The following is a 14771-nucleotide window of genomic DNA, read 5'->3' as shown; positions in this document are numbered from 1 at the left end:
GTATGTAGGCAAAATATGATAACAATCCTAGGAATCTCCACTCTTAATCCTAAAAGGTTTGAGTTCAGTTGCAAATATGGTAACCATATTATATCTTTTCTTATCATTTATACATGAATTTACCAACCTGACATGCCTAATATCATTGTATATTCACATTTTTAAGTACTCTCATCAAATTTGCAAAACTTTACGAGTATTTTGTTGATTTGTTTGTATGCTCAAAATATGAACATGAAGTATAAGAAACTGTGAGACTCGAAGTTGTAAAAACAATGATATTGAATTAAATATCAGTAGCTGAGTGCTGAATGACCAATACAGAAGCTCTAAAGTTAACATCGAGCGATACAATGAGGTCCCCAAGAATTCCAAGCTCTGGAAAATCATTCCATTCATTAAGACCACAGGTCTGAGGGGATGATTCTTCCAACCCTTTTCTTCGCCCAACAACCATAAGATCAAAATCATTCACCATTTTTCTGATTCCCATGACTGTATGAGTTCCATCTTCACACGCTGCTTCTATGTATCGAACTCTCCCGTCTCCAAAACAGTTGGTTTTAAAATCCCTTAAGGTCTCAGAATCCAGCATTTTATCCCAGTTTTGATCATTACATGCCTCATCTTCCGCTGTTGAATGAGCAAATAATCTCAGCAATGTCAGCTCCACTCTTGGATCCTTTGTCAAACGCTTTGCATATGAAATTGCCTCTCTGTCATCACTTCCTCCTAAAAATATCACACAAACTGAGTAACAATCATTTTCACTCATCATGTTCCCCAGATTTCCTCTATTTGCGAAAATCCCCACTGAACAAGATGCACTTTCGATCACACCAGAATTCAAAGCCTTTATTGTGTTGTCATCTCGATCCATATGGCCATCAGCTGTCCATGTTTGGTGAAATGGCAATATTATGAGAGATGAGGCCTTTTGAAGCTCCAATCTGCATACTTCACTCACCATGAACTTGTGGGGTGTGATTGTAGTGAAGCATTCAACACAAACTGTGCCATTTTGGTCTCTCTCAAAACGGTTAAAACAGAGGACTATGTTTTCAGAGTAGGATTCATCTTGATGGCTGTAGGGATTGTTGCCGTAGTTGTCTTGGTTATGAGAAATGAAAACGGGAGTGATTCTGCCAACCAGATCAACTGGATGGAGCACAGTAATGGCTAGTGGGTTCTGCTTTGTGGGGCATGAGAGATTGAGTAGCTGAATTAGGCCATGAGTGTCTTTCTCTTGGTGAACGCAGACCAGAACTCGGAGCTCTGAGTTTTTGGGCAAGTTGACGATGTTCTTGTTTTGAGAGACAGCGTATTTGATTGAAGGGTTGTACAGATATTTGACTACAAATGGCACAAGAGTTGCAACTAATAAAATTACTAGTGTTAGCCATATGAGAAGCCCATCAGAGATGACCTGAAAAAAGAGAGAAATAAGTTAAGTGAAAGCTTGGTAATGCTATTTTCTAAGAAAGGGGTTTTAGAGAGAGAACATACACTATAGCCTCTCAGAATTGTGATGAAGGCCAATTCCACAATGCCTTTATTGCTCATCAAGAAGGCCAAGGCCAAAGAGTCATGAACAGGGAGGCCGCTATACAACGAACCCAGAAAGCTAGAGATGACCTTGACTGAAAACGTTACAAAGGCAAGAACTAGGTTGAATTGCGTAAACACGGTCTTGAACCCCACCAACAGGATTGACAAATCCGCTTGTAAAGCTGAAATAGCGATGAAAATTGGTAGGAACAGCTCAGAAACAAAAAAATCGAGCCTTTCAATCATAGAGATGACCAAGGGAGAGCCATCAGGAATGATCAAACCCAATAGATAAGGACCCAAAATTGCTGGTTGAGACAACAAAACAGAGACAGCAGAGCTCAACAAAACCAAACACATAACACCTTGAATATTAGAACCACCCACTAGCTTCCCTTTTGGGGTTCTTTTGATCATCCAAAGCGTTGCTGGCTTGAACACAAACCAAATCAAAAAGCCCTCAATAAAGAAGCCAGCTAAATAGAAAAATCCCCTTACAGCACTTACTTGGTACAGTCTTACCACGTTACCAGCTACGAGGCCCAACTGGCTGAGCATGTCACCAACCAATGCTGCTGAGAGCCCCAAACGGCCGATGTCTGAACTGATCATATTGAGTTCCCTTAGAACGTTTTCAATGACTGGCAATGAAACCATGCAATGTAAACTGACCATTAAAGACACCTTTTTCTGGCTTGGCCTATCCAAGTATGGAAGCAAAAGAGTTGTCACAAAATGACCACAAATCATTGGGCCAACAAAGGCTGGGAGGGCAACTAGATAGGCCTTTCTTTTGGTCCTTGATAGCATTCTCACGTCCATTTTCAACGCAAGTACGAAGAGATAAAGCATGTAGCCGAAATATGTAAACACTGAAAGCGTGTCTTGGCTCTCAAGTGTAAAAAGTTTGTATCTTTCCCCGTCCCACTGCTTCCATGAACAACCAAATATCAACCCAGCCTGCATTATTGTTATTTCACCAAACCACAAAACAAAAGTTACACAAACATGGATGCTTAATACAATCAAAAGCTTTAAAGAAAAGAAATGGGTACTTACAATTATTCGAGAGGAAATCTTGGGGATCCCAAAGTTCTTGAGAACCAAATGAGTAATTGTCATGGATAAACAGAACAAAGCCAACTGTAACTCCAAGCGAGGCAAAGAATAGGAGAGCCACCAATCAAAGAGATTGTAACTTTCCCATAAACCTGGTGAGTTTACATGGATTGGCATAAATACACAAGTTGTTGAATTAATCATCCTTGACTTCAGATTCAACTGTAGTTTCGTCCTTCCTCAAGAACAACACCAAACACACGGCCACCTGAAGAGAAATGAGAAAGCTAAGGGAAGAAGATGTTGAATTACAACACAAAATGGGTTTCCTTTTTAAATGTCTTTCTCTATGTGGTCAGTTGGTTAGCAACCTGTTGAATACAACCAAACAACAAATTAAGGAAACAAAAAACCTTCGTGTCCTATCATTACATTACTGAGTTTGTTTTTTGTGTCGACAAATCTACTAATATGAAATGATTATCCAAGACAATGTTAATATGTTTTCTTTATTTTGTTGTTAATATGCCTAAATTAGATTTTAACAGACTTAACCGTTAACTACAGCTCAATCATGAACATTATATTGCTGTGTTTTTTCCTTACTATTGATTGTTTGTTTTTTTTTTTGTCATCTCAGATGGAAGGATAAATGTATTATAATTTTAAAAGTATATGTGACATGTAATAGTCTAAGTCTACCGCTAGTAGATATTGTCCGTTTGGGTCCATTACGTACCGTCGTCAGTCTCACGATTTTAAAACGTGTCTACTAGGGAGAGGTTTCCACACTCTTATAAGAAATGTTTCGTTCTCTTCAACCACTGTGGGATCTCACCATCTTCCTCCTATAATTGTTGATCAACCCTCTCTAGCAGTATGACTATTCATATCGTTTTTCTTTCTATTTTCTTTAAAGGGTATGTAAGTCAACTCGTTAAGACATATGTAACATAAAAGAGCACTCGCTATGCAATTACGAGAGTGAAGACAATAAATCAACACCAAATCTTTCAATATGCATTTAACCTAAGATTGCATAATCCTATTAGTATAAATAGTAAACTGTTAAATCTTTAAGTCTTCCATTTAGAATACACAAAGGAAAATAATGATGAATGAAGAAAATAATAATAATGAATATATAATACAAGTAGAAGAGAGCTTCTGGAAATGAAATCTCTGCCAATTTTTAAGAAGGAAAAGAAGAGAAAAAAAAAAGTCCCATTTGAATGAAACAACCACACCATCTTCCCTTTCAACTCGTTCACTTGAAAATGTAATTCATAATCGGAATTGAATGCTGTTAATGTTCTTCTGTGTTTGGTTGCATCAATGGATGATATAAGTGAGCGCTAAAGCCAGCAGCATTAGAATATATGCTATGCCTTGGTCTATTGTGGTGCCTGCAACATATGAAATCGCAAGTCTTATTAGCAGAATAAGAGAAAGAGTAGATTTTGTTTTGTATTGAAGCAATAAACAGAAAAGCAGGAAGAAGAGAGAAGTTACCATCACTAGTGGGGGCTGGGGCTGGAGCTGGAAAAGACGAATGTTCCGCTGCAGCAGATACAGGCAACATAACAACATAAACCACAGCAATAATCACAGCATAGATCCCAAAACAAGCTCTCAAAACACCCATCTCTCTGTCTTTGGCGATTATTCAATCCAATGCTGAGATATAGAAGAACAAGAACAAGAACAAGGGTGTGTGGAGATGGAGGGATTGGGGTTTATTAATAGTGTTTGGGTTTGGAGCGCAAGTTTTGGGAATCCCACGCAAACCCATGTGATGATTCTTCATTCATTCACAGATTCCTTCTTTTTTATGCTCTTGCTTCGCTGGATCTTCGGTGTACTTATCCTTTGCTGCCAATGTTTTTTTTTTTCACTCTTGTCCTATCTACTTCTCTGCAATGATTTGGAATTCTAAGCTGACAACAGAATGTTTAGCATACATTACTCGAGCAATTTCACCTTCATTTTGGGTCCTACATTATAGTATTATTATGTTGAATGAATTGTTGTTGCCAGTTCAAAAGAGCTTTATATTGTGTGTGTATTCTTGCCAGTTCATTAGAGCTTTATATTGTGATTGATTGATTGATGAACAGAGAGCTTTAGTCCAAAGTTTGGTGTCGTTAGAAAGAAGCCAATATATAAAATTTATGGAGAAACTGTTTGTTGAGACCATTCTGTCATCACATGGGTACCATCTTCATAATGACTACTACCAACCGCAATCATTGTTAGTTATTCAACAAAGATTTTCTTATTCCTGTTGATTATGAGTGTCTGAATTATTTTCATATACTTTGGGAATTTCTTCATTCAGATAATGCCTTTGCCTTATATGTCTGGAATCACTGCTTGGAGTAATGGGTGGCTAAGTTTCTGCAGAGCTCAATTGCCTCTGGGTCATACTCCTCCAACTGCTATCACTCTCGGTCTCCATCTTCAACAACCTCCATACCATTCTTGAACTCAATGATCTGACTTGAAGAGTTTTTCTTTCCACTTCCTTTCTGGCAGTAATTCCTTAGCAACACTAAACACCTCCTTGCAGGGGTTGCACTAACCACAACTTTGTTACATGCAGAAGTAGGGCCGTCCTTCAATTCTAAACTTACTTGTGGACAGTTCGGTTTCTGTAGAGGCAATCTCTTTCAGTTTGCAGATAAGAACACTATCGTCAAACCTTGAATATGTTAATATGCCAAAGCATAGCTGACTGATATTATTTTTTTTAGGATTTTTCTTTCCAACTTTCCCTCCAGATTTTTATACCGGAGGGAGGTTTCCACAACTTTATAAAGTTCTCCTCCCGATCGATGTGAGGATCTCACAATCCACTTCTCTTCGGGGCCTAACATCCTCTCGCTAACACTCGTTCTCTTCTCGTTCTCTTCTCCAATGGGTGTGAGACCCCCAATCTACCTCTTTTAGGATCCAGCATCTTTGCTGGTACACTGTCTCGTGTCCACTACCCTTCGAGATTTAGCCTTCTCGCTAGCATATCACCCAATGTCTGGCTTTGATACCATTTGTAACAGAGATATTGTCCTTGTTCGACTTTCCCGTTTGGGTTTCCTCTCAAAGTTTTTAAAATCTATCTGGTAGGAGAGGTTTTCACCCCTTGTAAGAAATATTTCGTTTTTGGATCTCACGTATGTTTATGAACTTTCATGATTTTATTTTTGGTTTCTTCCAAATGTCTCTAAAAATGAAGATATGGTTATGTACTTATAAACTCATCTTCCTTTTCTAATGAAAAGACTATTTCTCTCCGTCAAACTATTTAGATTATAAATTTAGATAAATTAGGAATTTATTATATATATATATATTTTAAAAAGTTAAAAGACTAAATATACTGGTTAAAAGTTTATGAAATAAATTTATAATTTAATACATAAAATAATATAAAGAAAAATTTAATTGTTACCTATAAAACCTGTTTTTATTAGTTTTTGTTGTCATTTTATTTGAGCCTCTCAATTTAAATTTAAATAAGTGTGAAGCAGTTTTAAATCCATATAAAATCCACTATTCAAGTTTGATCACCGAATTTATCTCCAAAAGAAAAGAAAAAAAAGAAAGAAAAAAAATTAAAGGGTTAAATTTGATTTGGTAGTTTACCCTAGAAAAACTTATCTTTATGCTATTGTCGTAGTCGAGGAGGATTGTCGCAAGTCCCAGAGTTCCAACATTTTCGCTCAATCAGCTATTCTTCAAGCTTGCAAGTCGCATTTCCTACCATTTTTTCACTCAAGAAAGAATGCCCATTTCACAATGAATCTCTTCAAATATCATCATCACTTCCGCCCGCAGATTCACGGAAGGCTTCTCCTAAATTATTTCGTTGGTGAAGGGCCTTCTATCAGTAGCCGAATTGGGTCCAAACAATGCTTCCGCAATCACTCAGAAGATCAAGACATGACGGAATTCATGGAATACTTGGATTCCCTGAAGAACTACGAGAAGTTGGGTGTGCCCACAGGCGCAGGGACGGATTCTGAGGATGGGTTCGATCTCGGAAGGATGAAAAGACTGATGGAGCGCCTGGGTAATCCACAATCCAAGTTTAAGGTTGGTTATTTATGATGATCAACTCTTTACTTTTCTTAGTTTTCACTAAATTTTGAAGTTTTGGACCGACCCATTTCCTCTGCAATTCACTAAATTTAGTGTTTTATTCATATTAATTCTCTCCTCACTTGTGATGGATATCAATACCAATCGATGGGAAATGATACTACCAATGTTTGAACATTGCATATGAAAAGTTTAAGCTGTTAGTGACTGATGGTAGGACAATTATAGGCAATTCACATTGCGGGAACCAAGGGAAAAGGGTCGACTGCGGCCTTCCTGTCTAACATTTTACGAGCAGAGGGATACTCTGTTGGTTGTTATACTAGGTACAGCCTTGTTGCAACACTTGTCAAATTTTTCGTATACTCCTACTTGGAAATTATTTGAGAAGGCATTTGTGCTTGTGAATTTCTTCACGTGCAGTCCTCATATTGAAACTATAAGGGAACGTATTTCACTCGGAAGATCTGGAGAGATGGTCTCTGGAAAGGCACTAAATTTTCTATTCAAAAGGAACAAAGAGTTACTTGACCAATCGGTAAAACTTGAAAATGGACGTATAAGCCACTTCGAGGTATTATATCATGTAGTCTGTTGTTGTGATTGAAAATTCTATAATAACACAAATGGCTTTTATGCTGGTTCTGATTCTTCTAGTTGATTTGATTAAGCAAAATGCTGTTCCAAGTCTAGATTTTCACTCTGTAAATTTGTTTGTCTCGTGCTCATTTATTTCACGCTGGATATGTACTTCATACATGTTTGATATATCCTGCATCTTTTTGGGTTTGGTTTCATCTAGGAAGATATAAATTGTTCATGTTAATGATAAGCCTGGACCCCTCATTGGACCCCTGCAGTCATTCATGTTTTCTTCGATCTTTTAGACGAGCTGATGAAATTCTCCCAGGTCCTTACTGCTATGGCATTTTCACTCTTTGCTCAAGAGAATGTTGATGTTGCAGTCATTGAGGTTCACTTTCTTTTGGACTAATTTTTCTTTGCCAAGTATTTTCGTATGTCTTAAGAAAATCGACAATATGTTCTTATTTAAACTGAAACAGGCTGGACTTGGTGGTGCACGAGATGCAACAAACATAATTTGTAGCTCTAGACTTGCTGCTGCAGTCATAACTTCAATTGGAGAGGAACACATGGCTGCTCTGGGTGGCTCTTTGGAAAGCATTGCAATGGCAAAGGCTGGAATAATTAAACATGGATGTCCGGTTAGGTTGTTTTCTTGATGTAATTTTCATGCTGATTGACTTTGTTCAGCCTTTGATATTCATCATCCTTGCATTAGTTAAGTTTTTCCTTTTCCAATGAGGTGACATGACCTACAAGAAGAGAAGAGGGGACTTAAAGTCAGCCTGAACTTACTTAAGACTATGGAGATTACAAAGATGTAATCTAATTAGCCTTAATTATTGTTTAAAATAATAATTGTTGTTGATAGAATAAGTCGCAATTTTGTTGCAATGAACTTTAAGCATAAGAATACTGAACTACATTTTGTGTGAGATCCCACATCTATTGGAGAGAGGAACGAGTGTCAGCGAGGACGCTGGACCCCAAAGGGGGGTGGACTGTGAGATCCTGCATCGATTGGGGAGGAGAACGAAACATTCTTTATAAGGGTGTGGAAACCTCCCCTAGCAAACGCGTTTTACAATCTTGAGGGGAAGCTTGGAAGGGAAAGCCCAAATAGGACAACATCTGCTAGCGATGGGCTTGGGCTGTACGAATGGTATCAGAGCCTGACCCCAGGCGGTGTGCCAACTAGGACGCTGGGCCCCGAAGGGGGTGAACACCGGGCAATGTGCCAGTGAGGACTCTGGCCCCAAAGGGGGGTGGAATGTGAAATCCTATATCGATTGGAGAGAGGGACGAGTGCCAGCGTGGATGCTGGACCCCGAAGGAGGTGGATTGTGAGATCCTACATCAGTTGGGGAGGAGAACGAAACATTCTTTATAAGGGTGTGGAAACCTCCTCCTAGCAGACGGTGTGCCAACGAGGATGTTGGGCCCCGAAGGGGGGTGAACACCGGGCGGTGTGCCAGTGAGGACATTGGCTCCCAAACGGGGTGGATTGTGAGATCTCACATCGATTGGAGAGAGGAACGAGTGCCAGTGAGGACGCTGAACCTCGAAGGGGGTGGATTGTGAGATCCTACATCGGTTGGGGAGGAGCACGAAACATTCTTTATAAGGGTGTGGAAACCTCCTCCTAGCGGCAAACGCGTTTTAAAACCTTGAGGGGAAGCCCGAAAGGGAAAGCCCAAAGAGGACAATATCTGCTAACGGTGGGCTTGAGCTATTATGAACGGTAAAGGCCAGACACCAGGCAATGTGTCAACGCGGGCGTTGGGCCTTGAAGGGGGTGAACATTGGGCAGTATGCCAGTGAGGACATTGGTCTCGAAGGGGGTGGATTGTGAGATCCTACATCAGTTGGGGAGGAGAACGAAACATTCTTTATAAGGGTGTCAAAACCTCCTCCTAGCAGACACATTTTAAAACCTTGAGAGGAAGCCCGGAAGGAAAAGCCCGAAGATGACAATATCTGCTAGCTGTGGGCTTGGGCTATTACAAATGGTATCAGAGCCAGACACCAAGCGATGTGCCCACGAGGGCGCTGGACCCTGAAGGGGGTGAATACTGGGTGGTGTGCTAGTGAGGACGCTGGCTCCTAAGGGGTGAGCACTGGGCGGTATGCCAGTGAGGACGCTGGCCCCGAAGGGGGGTGGATTGTGAGATCCCACATCGATTAGAGAGAGGTGCCAGCGAGAACACTGGACTCCGAAGGGGGTGGATTGTGAGATCCTACATCGGTTGGGGATGAGAACGAAACATTCTTTATAAAGATGTAAACCTCCTCCTAGCAGACGCATTTTAAAACCTTGAGGGAAAACCAAAAGTGGACAATATCTGTTAGTGGTGGGCTTGGGCTATTACAAATGGTATCAGAGCCAAACACCAGGCGATGTTCCAACGAGGGCGCTAGGCCCCTTAGGGAGTGAACACTGGGTGGTGTGCCAGTGAGTAGGCTGACCCTAAAGGGGGGTGGATTGTGAGATCCCACATCGATTAGAGAGGGGAATGAGTGCCGACGTGGACGCTAGACCCGAAGGGAGTGGATTGTGAGATCCCAAGTTGGTTGGGGAGGAGAACGAAACATTCTTTATAAGGGTGTGGAAAACTTTCCCTAGCAAACGCGTTTTAAAATCTTGAGGAGAAGCTCGAAAGAGAGAGCACAAAAAGGAAAATATCGGCTCTTTGTCAGATTCTATTATTCTATTGCCGGATAGAGAGGTATCAAATCAATTAACCTAAAAGCAACCTGCATGAAAAGTTCTTAGAGGCTTTCATAGTTCATTGCCTTTTATATGGTCTCCAAGGGGCATGAAATTTTCTCTCCCATAGTTGTTGACGCAAGTTTTTGTGTTCGTGTGTCTGTCTGTGTGAGAGAAACTTATTCTCCAATTCCTATTGTAATAAGGTTGTTTTTTTATTTGATCTGATTTCTCTTCTGAAATTTATTCCTAAAATGCTCCTCAAATTCAATGTCAGACCATTCTGGGTGGTCCTTTCATTCCAAATATTGAGTGCATTCTTCGCGACAAAGCATTGTCCATGTCTTCGCCTGTAGTATCAGCCTCAGATCCTGGAAATAGAAGTAGCATAAAAGGTGTAAGCCTGCTCAATGGAAGACTTTGCCAATGCTGCGACCTAATAATCCAAACAGACAATGAAGTATGACCCTTATATTCTATTAAACGAATATAAATTTGACTCCTTGAACGTCTAACAAGAGTTCCTTTTTCTCATTGTCAATGCAGTTCATTGAGTTATTTGATGTCAACCTCCGCATGCTTGGACGTCATCAACTTCAGAACGCAGCAACTGCAACTTGTGTTATTCTTACTCTACGCAATTTAGGTAATATCATTTCGTGCATTTGATTTGATATCCGTACCATCATTTAGGGAATAAACTTGTGATGTGTGATGATTTCCCTGATTCATTTACTGAAGATAATAGCTGCTGCAGATAAGATACTTATGATTGCTTGCTTCTAGATGATATGTGATGAAAGTTACAGTATAGTTTATTTAACCGTATACTTCCTTTTAATATTTTCCTATTGTGATGAATAATTCAGGTTGGAGAATTTCAGAGGCATCTATTAGGAGTGGACTAGAGAAAACATTCTTGGTCGGTAGGAGTCATTTCTTATCAGCCAAGGAAGCTGGGATTCTTGGACTACCTGGAACAGCAATATTGCTTGATGGAGGTGCATTCATACTTCTGTTTACTGACAAGTTTTGTCTGTTGGGATGGAGATGCAGTCTTTTTAATTGGTTTGGTTAACTGTTTTCTCAGCCCACACCAAAGACTCTGCTAAAGCATTAGTGGACACCATTCAAATGAGTTTTCCCGATGCTCAATTGGCTCTCGTGGTTGCAATGGCTAGTGATAAGGATCACTATGGTTTTGCCACAGAATTTCTTCAAGGTATTAGCCTTCCCCTTCAAAGAGTTGGTCACTCAGCCACAGAAGCTTGAACTGAAGATGTATATTGCTTGATTGTAAATGATGGCAGTTTAAACGAAACAATCAGTTTTTGTAGAGATTCTGTTAAACAAACATTCCATATGTTATGCACTGTCATGAAATCTTGGTTGTTTATCTGTCTTTTCTGATGTTGTGAGATGTAGCGATGTAATGCTGACAGTCAGCAGTTGACTGAATTTCAGGTGGAAAATTGGAGTCCATTGTCTTAAGTGAAGCCAATATTGGTGGAAGCAAATCAAGGACAACTTCAGCTGCTCTTCTAAGGGACTGCTGGATCCAAGCATCCAATGAAATGGGGATCCCTATTTCTCTGGAAACTAAAGACGCACCAGTTTCCTCGACGAGCAAGCTAGAAAACAGACCGGTATTGACTACAGAGACCTCGTTATTACGTGCCATAAAAATCGCTGCTGAGATTCTCAAGCAGAGAATCGATGGGCGGCGAGGCCTTGTCGTAGTAACTGGCTCCCTGCATGCTGTTTCAATGGTGTTATCTTCTCTTCATTCTTGAAGCCTTTTACTTATGAAAGCACTTCATTGGATGGAGTTTAAGCAAAGTTGCTTAGATTTGCAGATTATTTTGGTAGAATGTTTGGTATGAATTATTTGAGGTATTTTCTGTCATACTTTTTTGAGAAGAATAAATATGTTTATAAAATTATAAATGCTGTTGTTTAATTACCCTATGCTTTCAGAACTTCAAAGCTATTCTGAACGCTATGTTGACATTCCAATTGCTGTGTGCAGAGCCATTAGTGAACCATAAAGAGCATACTGAAAAAGAGAGGTCTAATGGTAGCCATTATCTTTCACCTTTCCTCAAGTTTTTTACGCTTTTATCTCTCACGCCTGTCTCCCACACTCCTCTCTCTCTCTCTCTACCCAGTACCTATTCATTGTCGTTACCATCATTTTGACGACCACTTATCTTGAATTACTGTATACAATTATCTTTGAAAATTGTCTCTACAAACTAAATTTCTAGAACGTATAGAAATATTTTAAGTTAAATACACTTCTATTTAGTAAGATACATCTCATGATGGTCAAGATATAACTAAGTCACTAAAAGAATAAGGGGTCTAAGGCTTCTTTTAAGTATTCGTTGACTATTGTATCATTTAATTACTTTCATTTAGAGATGGACTCATTTCATTCACGAATCTTTTTTTTTATTTAGGGTGTCACAAACCGTCACAATCCTTTTGGTTCGGTCTTAATCTATCCATGCTATTTTGGCCTTCAACTCAAGTTTTTTGAGAATTGTAGCACGGTGTCTTGTGAGATTTATCAGCAAATTATAGTAAGTAACTATTTGATGTTGTACTATTTGCTTTCTAGCTAGGTTAGAAACTATTTGATGATATTTTTTACTTCGTCAAAACAGATATTAAATCAGGCTCGAAAATATGTATTTACATAGATAATTAGTAAGATCAGAGTTGCAAATGTTTTTGAAAAGCATTTGAGTGATTAAATTTACTGTTTTTACAGTAACAATATGATGTGTTTGACCTGTTGTGAATGAATGCACACAATTCTTCTAGATTATACTATGGTTTCTTGTCATGTTTGTGTATATACATGTCTTTTGTTATGTCATTGTCGCACAAATTGAATATAATTACAAAATTCAACCAAAGTCTTCTTTTTTTTTTCTTTTGACAGCAAAAAATCAACTTAAGTTTAAGTCCAACACCAACCGAACTACGAGAGGAAAGATCTTCAAAGATCCTGTTCATTCAAGTACCTTATCTAGTAGTTAATTAAGTTTCGAGATGGTGATTTGAAACTCTTGCTCATTCATCATTACAAATTATTTAAAGGGTTCCGATTAGAGTCGACAGAAAGACGAAATCATAACCTAACTGAATAAGAGATAAATCTCAGGAGTTCCATTTTGAAGTTAAAACTAAGGACTGAGATTCTAAATATATAGAGACAAGGTGAAGATTTTGTGTGATGTGAACTTTAAGAAAGAAGAAGAAGAAGAAGAAGAAGAAGAACAGGTTTCAAATTTGTCCCATTGAACAGTTGGAAGCTCTAAAACAAACAGAATGTTATCAAAACCCTAAATTTCTTATCTTCCAATGAACACAAGAAAAGAAGTTTTTTTTTAAAAAAAAGATAGATTCTTTTTCTGGGTATTAAATACGAATGATCATTGTCATAGGACCCACAGTAATAGCAGTGAGCAAAGTCTAGAAAGCTTCAAAATTTTAAACGATGAAATGATTCAAACTGCATAGAATCTGATCAACTATTCACCTTTCTTCATGGTTGGAAGAGCCTACATCACTCAAAGCTGACCATTCCTCAGCTCAAAAACAAAAACCCATGAACAAAATGAATTACTCTTTGTTTTTCTTTTTGTTTCTTTGTGTAACTTTGAAACCACTGAAACACAGGGTTTCCATCATTGGAGATTCTTGTATGCATATAAAAGTCAACTTTTGATGCATTGTCAGATCTTGGTTACAGTGGGCGGTGGCTGAAATATTGGATTTAATTAAGAAGGAAGAGGGATTAAAAAGAAGTGGTGAAAAAGGGTTATTATTGAGGGAAGAAGATAGAAAGGTGGTAGGAGGCAAAAATAATAAAAAGAAGACATTCTTTTTGGTGAGGGGAGGGAGTGGGGGGGTGGGTGGGGCTAAGAGGTATAAACTCACCACTGCATTTTCCCAACCACCCAGAACCTGACGGGTCATTGCTCACTAAATGAACAAAAAGTAAACCCCTATTCAAAAAACTTTGTCTTTTACTTCCCAAAGGATCGTACCACACAAACACAAACCCAACAGGACATTGTGTATTGTGTGTTACATTCATGTTTGTTGGGACACAAATTTTGAAGCCTTTCAATCAACACACAACCACTGCTCATCATAATGCATGTCGTTTCCCTTTTCCCCTCCACCTGTTTGTAACCGTCTAAATTCACCGCACCACTAATAAATATTATTCGCTTCGGTACGTTACATATTGTTATCAACCTCATAGTTTTGAATACGTTTACTAAGGAGAGGTTTCTACACCCTTAGAAGGAATGATTTGTTTCCCTTTCCAACCAATGTGGAATCTCACCATCCATCCCTTGAGGGCCAGTGTCCTTGTAGACACACCGCTCGGAGTCTGACTCTGATACCATTTGTAATAGTTCAAGCCCACCTTAATAGATATTGTCCTCTTTTGACTCATTACGTATCGTCGTCAGTCTCACCGTTTTAAAATAGAGGTTTCCACGCACTTATAAGTAATATTTCGCTCCTCTGACATCGGATCTTACAAAAATCTTCACATTTTACTTCAGCTTTCAAAAACCCTCTTTGTCTTATTATGTAATATCTGAATGGAAGGTGGGTGAAATAAAAATAACCATGTTCTTGAGTGAAGAGCTTTGAGATGCCACAGTAGGGCCTCTTGAATTTGTGAGAGAAAAAGAAACATGATGAACATTACAGACAGTACTGCTTCTAGGGGGGGGGGGGGGGG

At 39.0% G+C, this 14771-nt stretch overlaps 2 protein-coding genes across 5 annotated transcripts; one reads left to right on the top strand and one right to left on the bottom strand.

The window, feature by feature from the left end:
* Positions 1-286: 286 nt before the first annotated feature.
* Positions 287-2670, bottom strand: LOC111430511 (cation/H(+) antiporter 3-like). Its single transcript, XM_023066777.1, has 3 exons — positions 2608-2670; positions 1507-2508; positions 287-1426 (listed from the first exon to the last, which is right to left on the bottom strand). The coding sequence occupies exons 1-3, from the start codon at positions 2668-2670 to the stop codon at positions 287-289; spliced, it is 2205 nt and encodes a 734-aa protein (XP_022922545.1).
* Positions 2671-6253: 3583 nt separating this feature from the next.
* LOC111430739 (dihydrofolate synthetase) lies at positions 6254-11960 on the top strand. Of its 4 annotated transcripts, none has more exons than XM_023067131.1 (11): positions 6254-6699; positions 6934-7031; positions 7129-7279; positions 7616-7678; positions 7770-7931; positions 10275-10457; positions 10544-10643; positions 10867-10998; positions 11088-11219; positions 11462-11581; positions 11651-11960. In XM_023067131.1, the coding sequence occupies exons 1-11, from the start codon at positions 6403-6405 to the stop codon at positions 11788-11790; spliced, it is 1578 nt and encodes a 525-aa protein (XP_022922899.1). In that variant the 5' UTR covers positions 6254-6402; the 3' UTR covers positions 11791-11960. The 4 variants fall into 4 exon arrangements, with proteins under 4 accessions (XP_022922899.1, XP_022922901.1, XP_022922900.1 ...); XM_023067132.1 differs by having other exon boundaries at positions 6255-6699; positions 11462-11583; positions 11634-11793; XM_023067133.1 differs by lacking the exon at positions 11651-11960 and having other exon boundaries at positions 11447-11557.
* Positions 11961-14771: the final 2811 nt, after the last annotated feature.

This window comes from Cucurbita moschata, unplaced genomic scaffold (assembly GCF_002738365.1).
Source record: "Cucurbita moschata cultivar Rifu unplaced genomic scaffold, Cmos_1.0 Cmo_Scf00034, whole genome shotgun sequence".
Classification (NCBI taxonomy): Eukaryota; Viridiplantae; Streptophyta; class Magnoliopsida; order Cucurbitales; family Cucurbitaceae; genus Cucurbita; species Cucurbita moschata.
Note: the sequence above shows the minus strand (reverse complement) of the source record. Positions and strands in the feature narration are given on the sequence as shown.

What these genes read in the sequence shown, in the direction of transcription:
- LOC111430511 (XM_023066777.1), bottom strand. Translation starts at nt 2,670, where the DNA reads ATGACAATTACTCATTTGGTTCTCAAGAACTTTGGGATCCCCAAGATT. An exon ending in AGATTTCCTCTCGAATAATT is followed by an intron (nt 2,509 to 2,607) that starts GTAAGTACCCAT and finishes ACAATAATGCAG; the next exon opens with GCTGGGTTGATATTTGGTTG. An exon ending in CAATTCTGAGAGGCTATAGT is followed by an intron (nt 1,427 to 1,506) that starts GTATGTTCTCTC and finishes CTCTTTTTTCAG; the next exon opens with GTCATCTCTGATGGGCTTCT.
- LOC111430739 (XM_023067130.1), top strand. Translation starts at nt 6,403, where the DNA reads ATGAATCTCTTCAAATATCATCATCACTTCCGCCCGCAGATTCACGGA. An exon ending in TAATTAAACATGGATGTCCG is followed by an intron (nt 7,932 to 10,274) that starts GTTAGGTTGTTT and finishes ATTCAATGTCAG; the next exon opens with ACCATTCTGGGTGGTCCTTT. An exon ending in AGCAATATTGCTTGATGGAG is followed by an intron (nt 10,999 to 11,087) that starts GTGCATTCATAC and finishes CTGTTTTCTCAG; the next exon opens with CCCACACCAAAGACTCTGCT.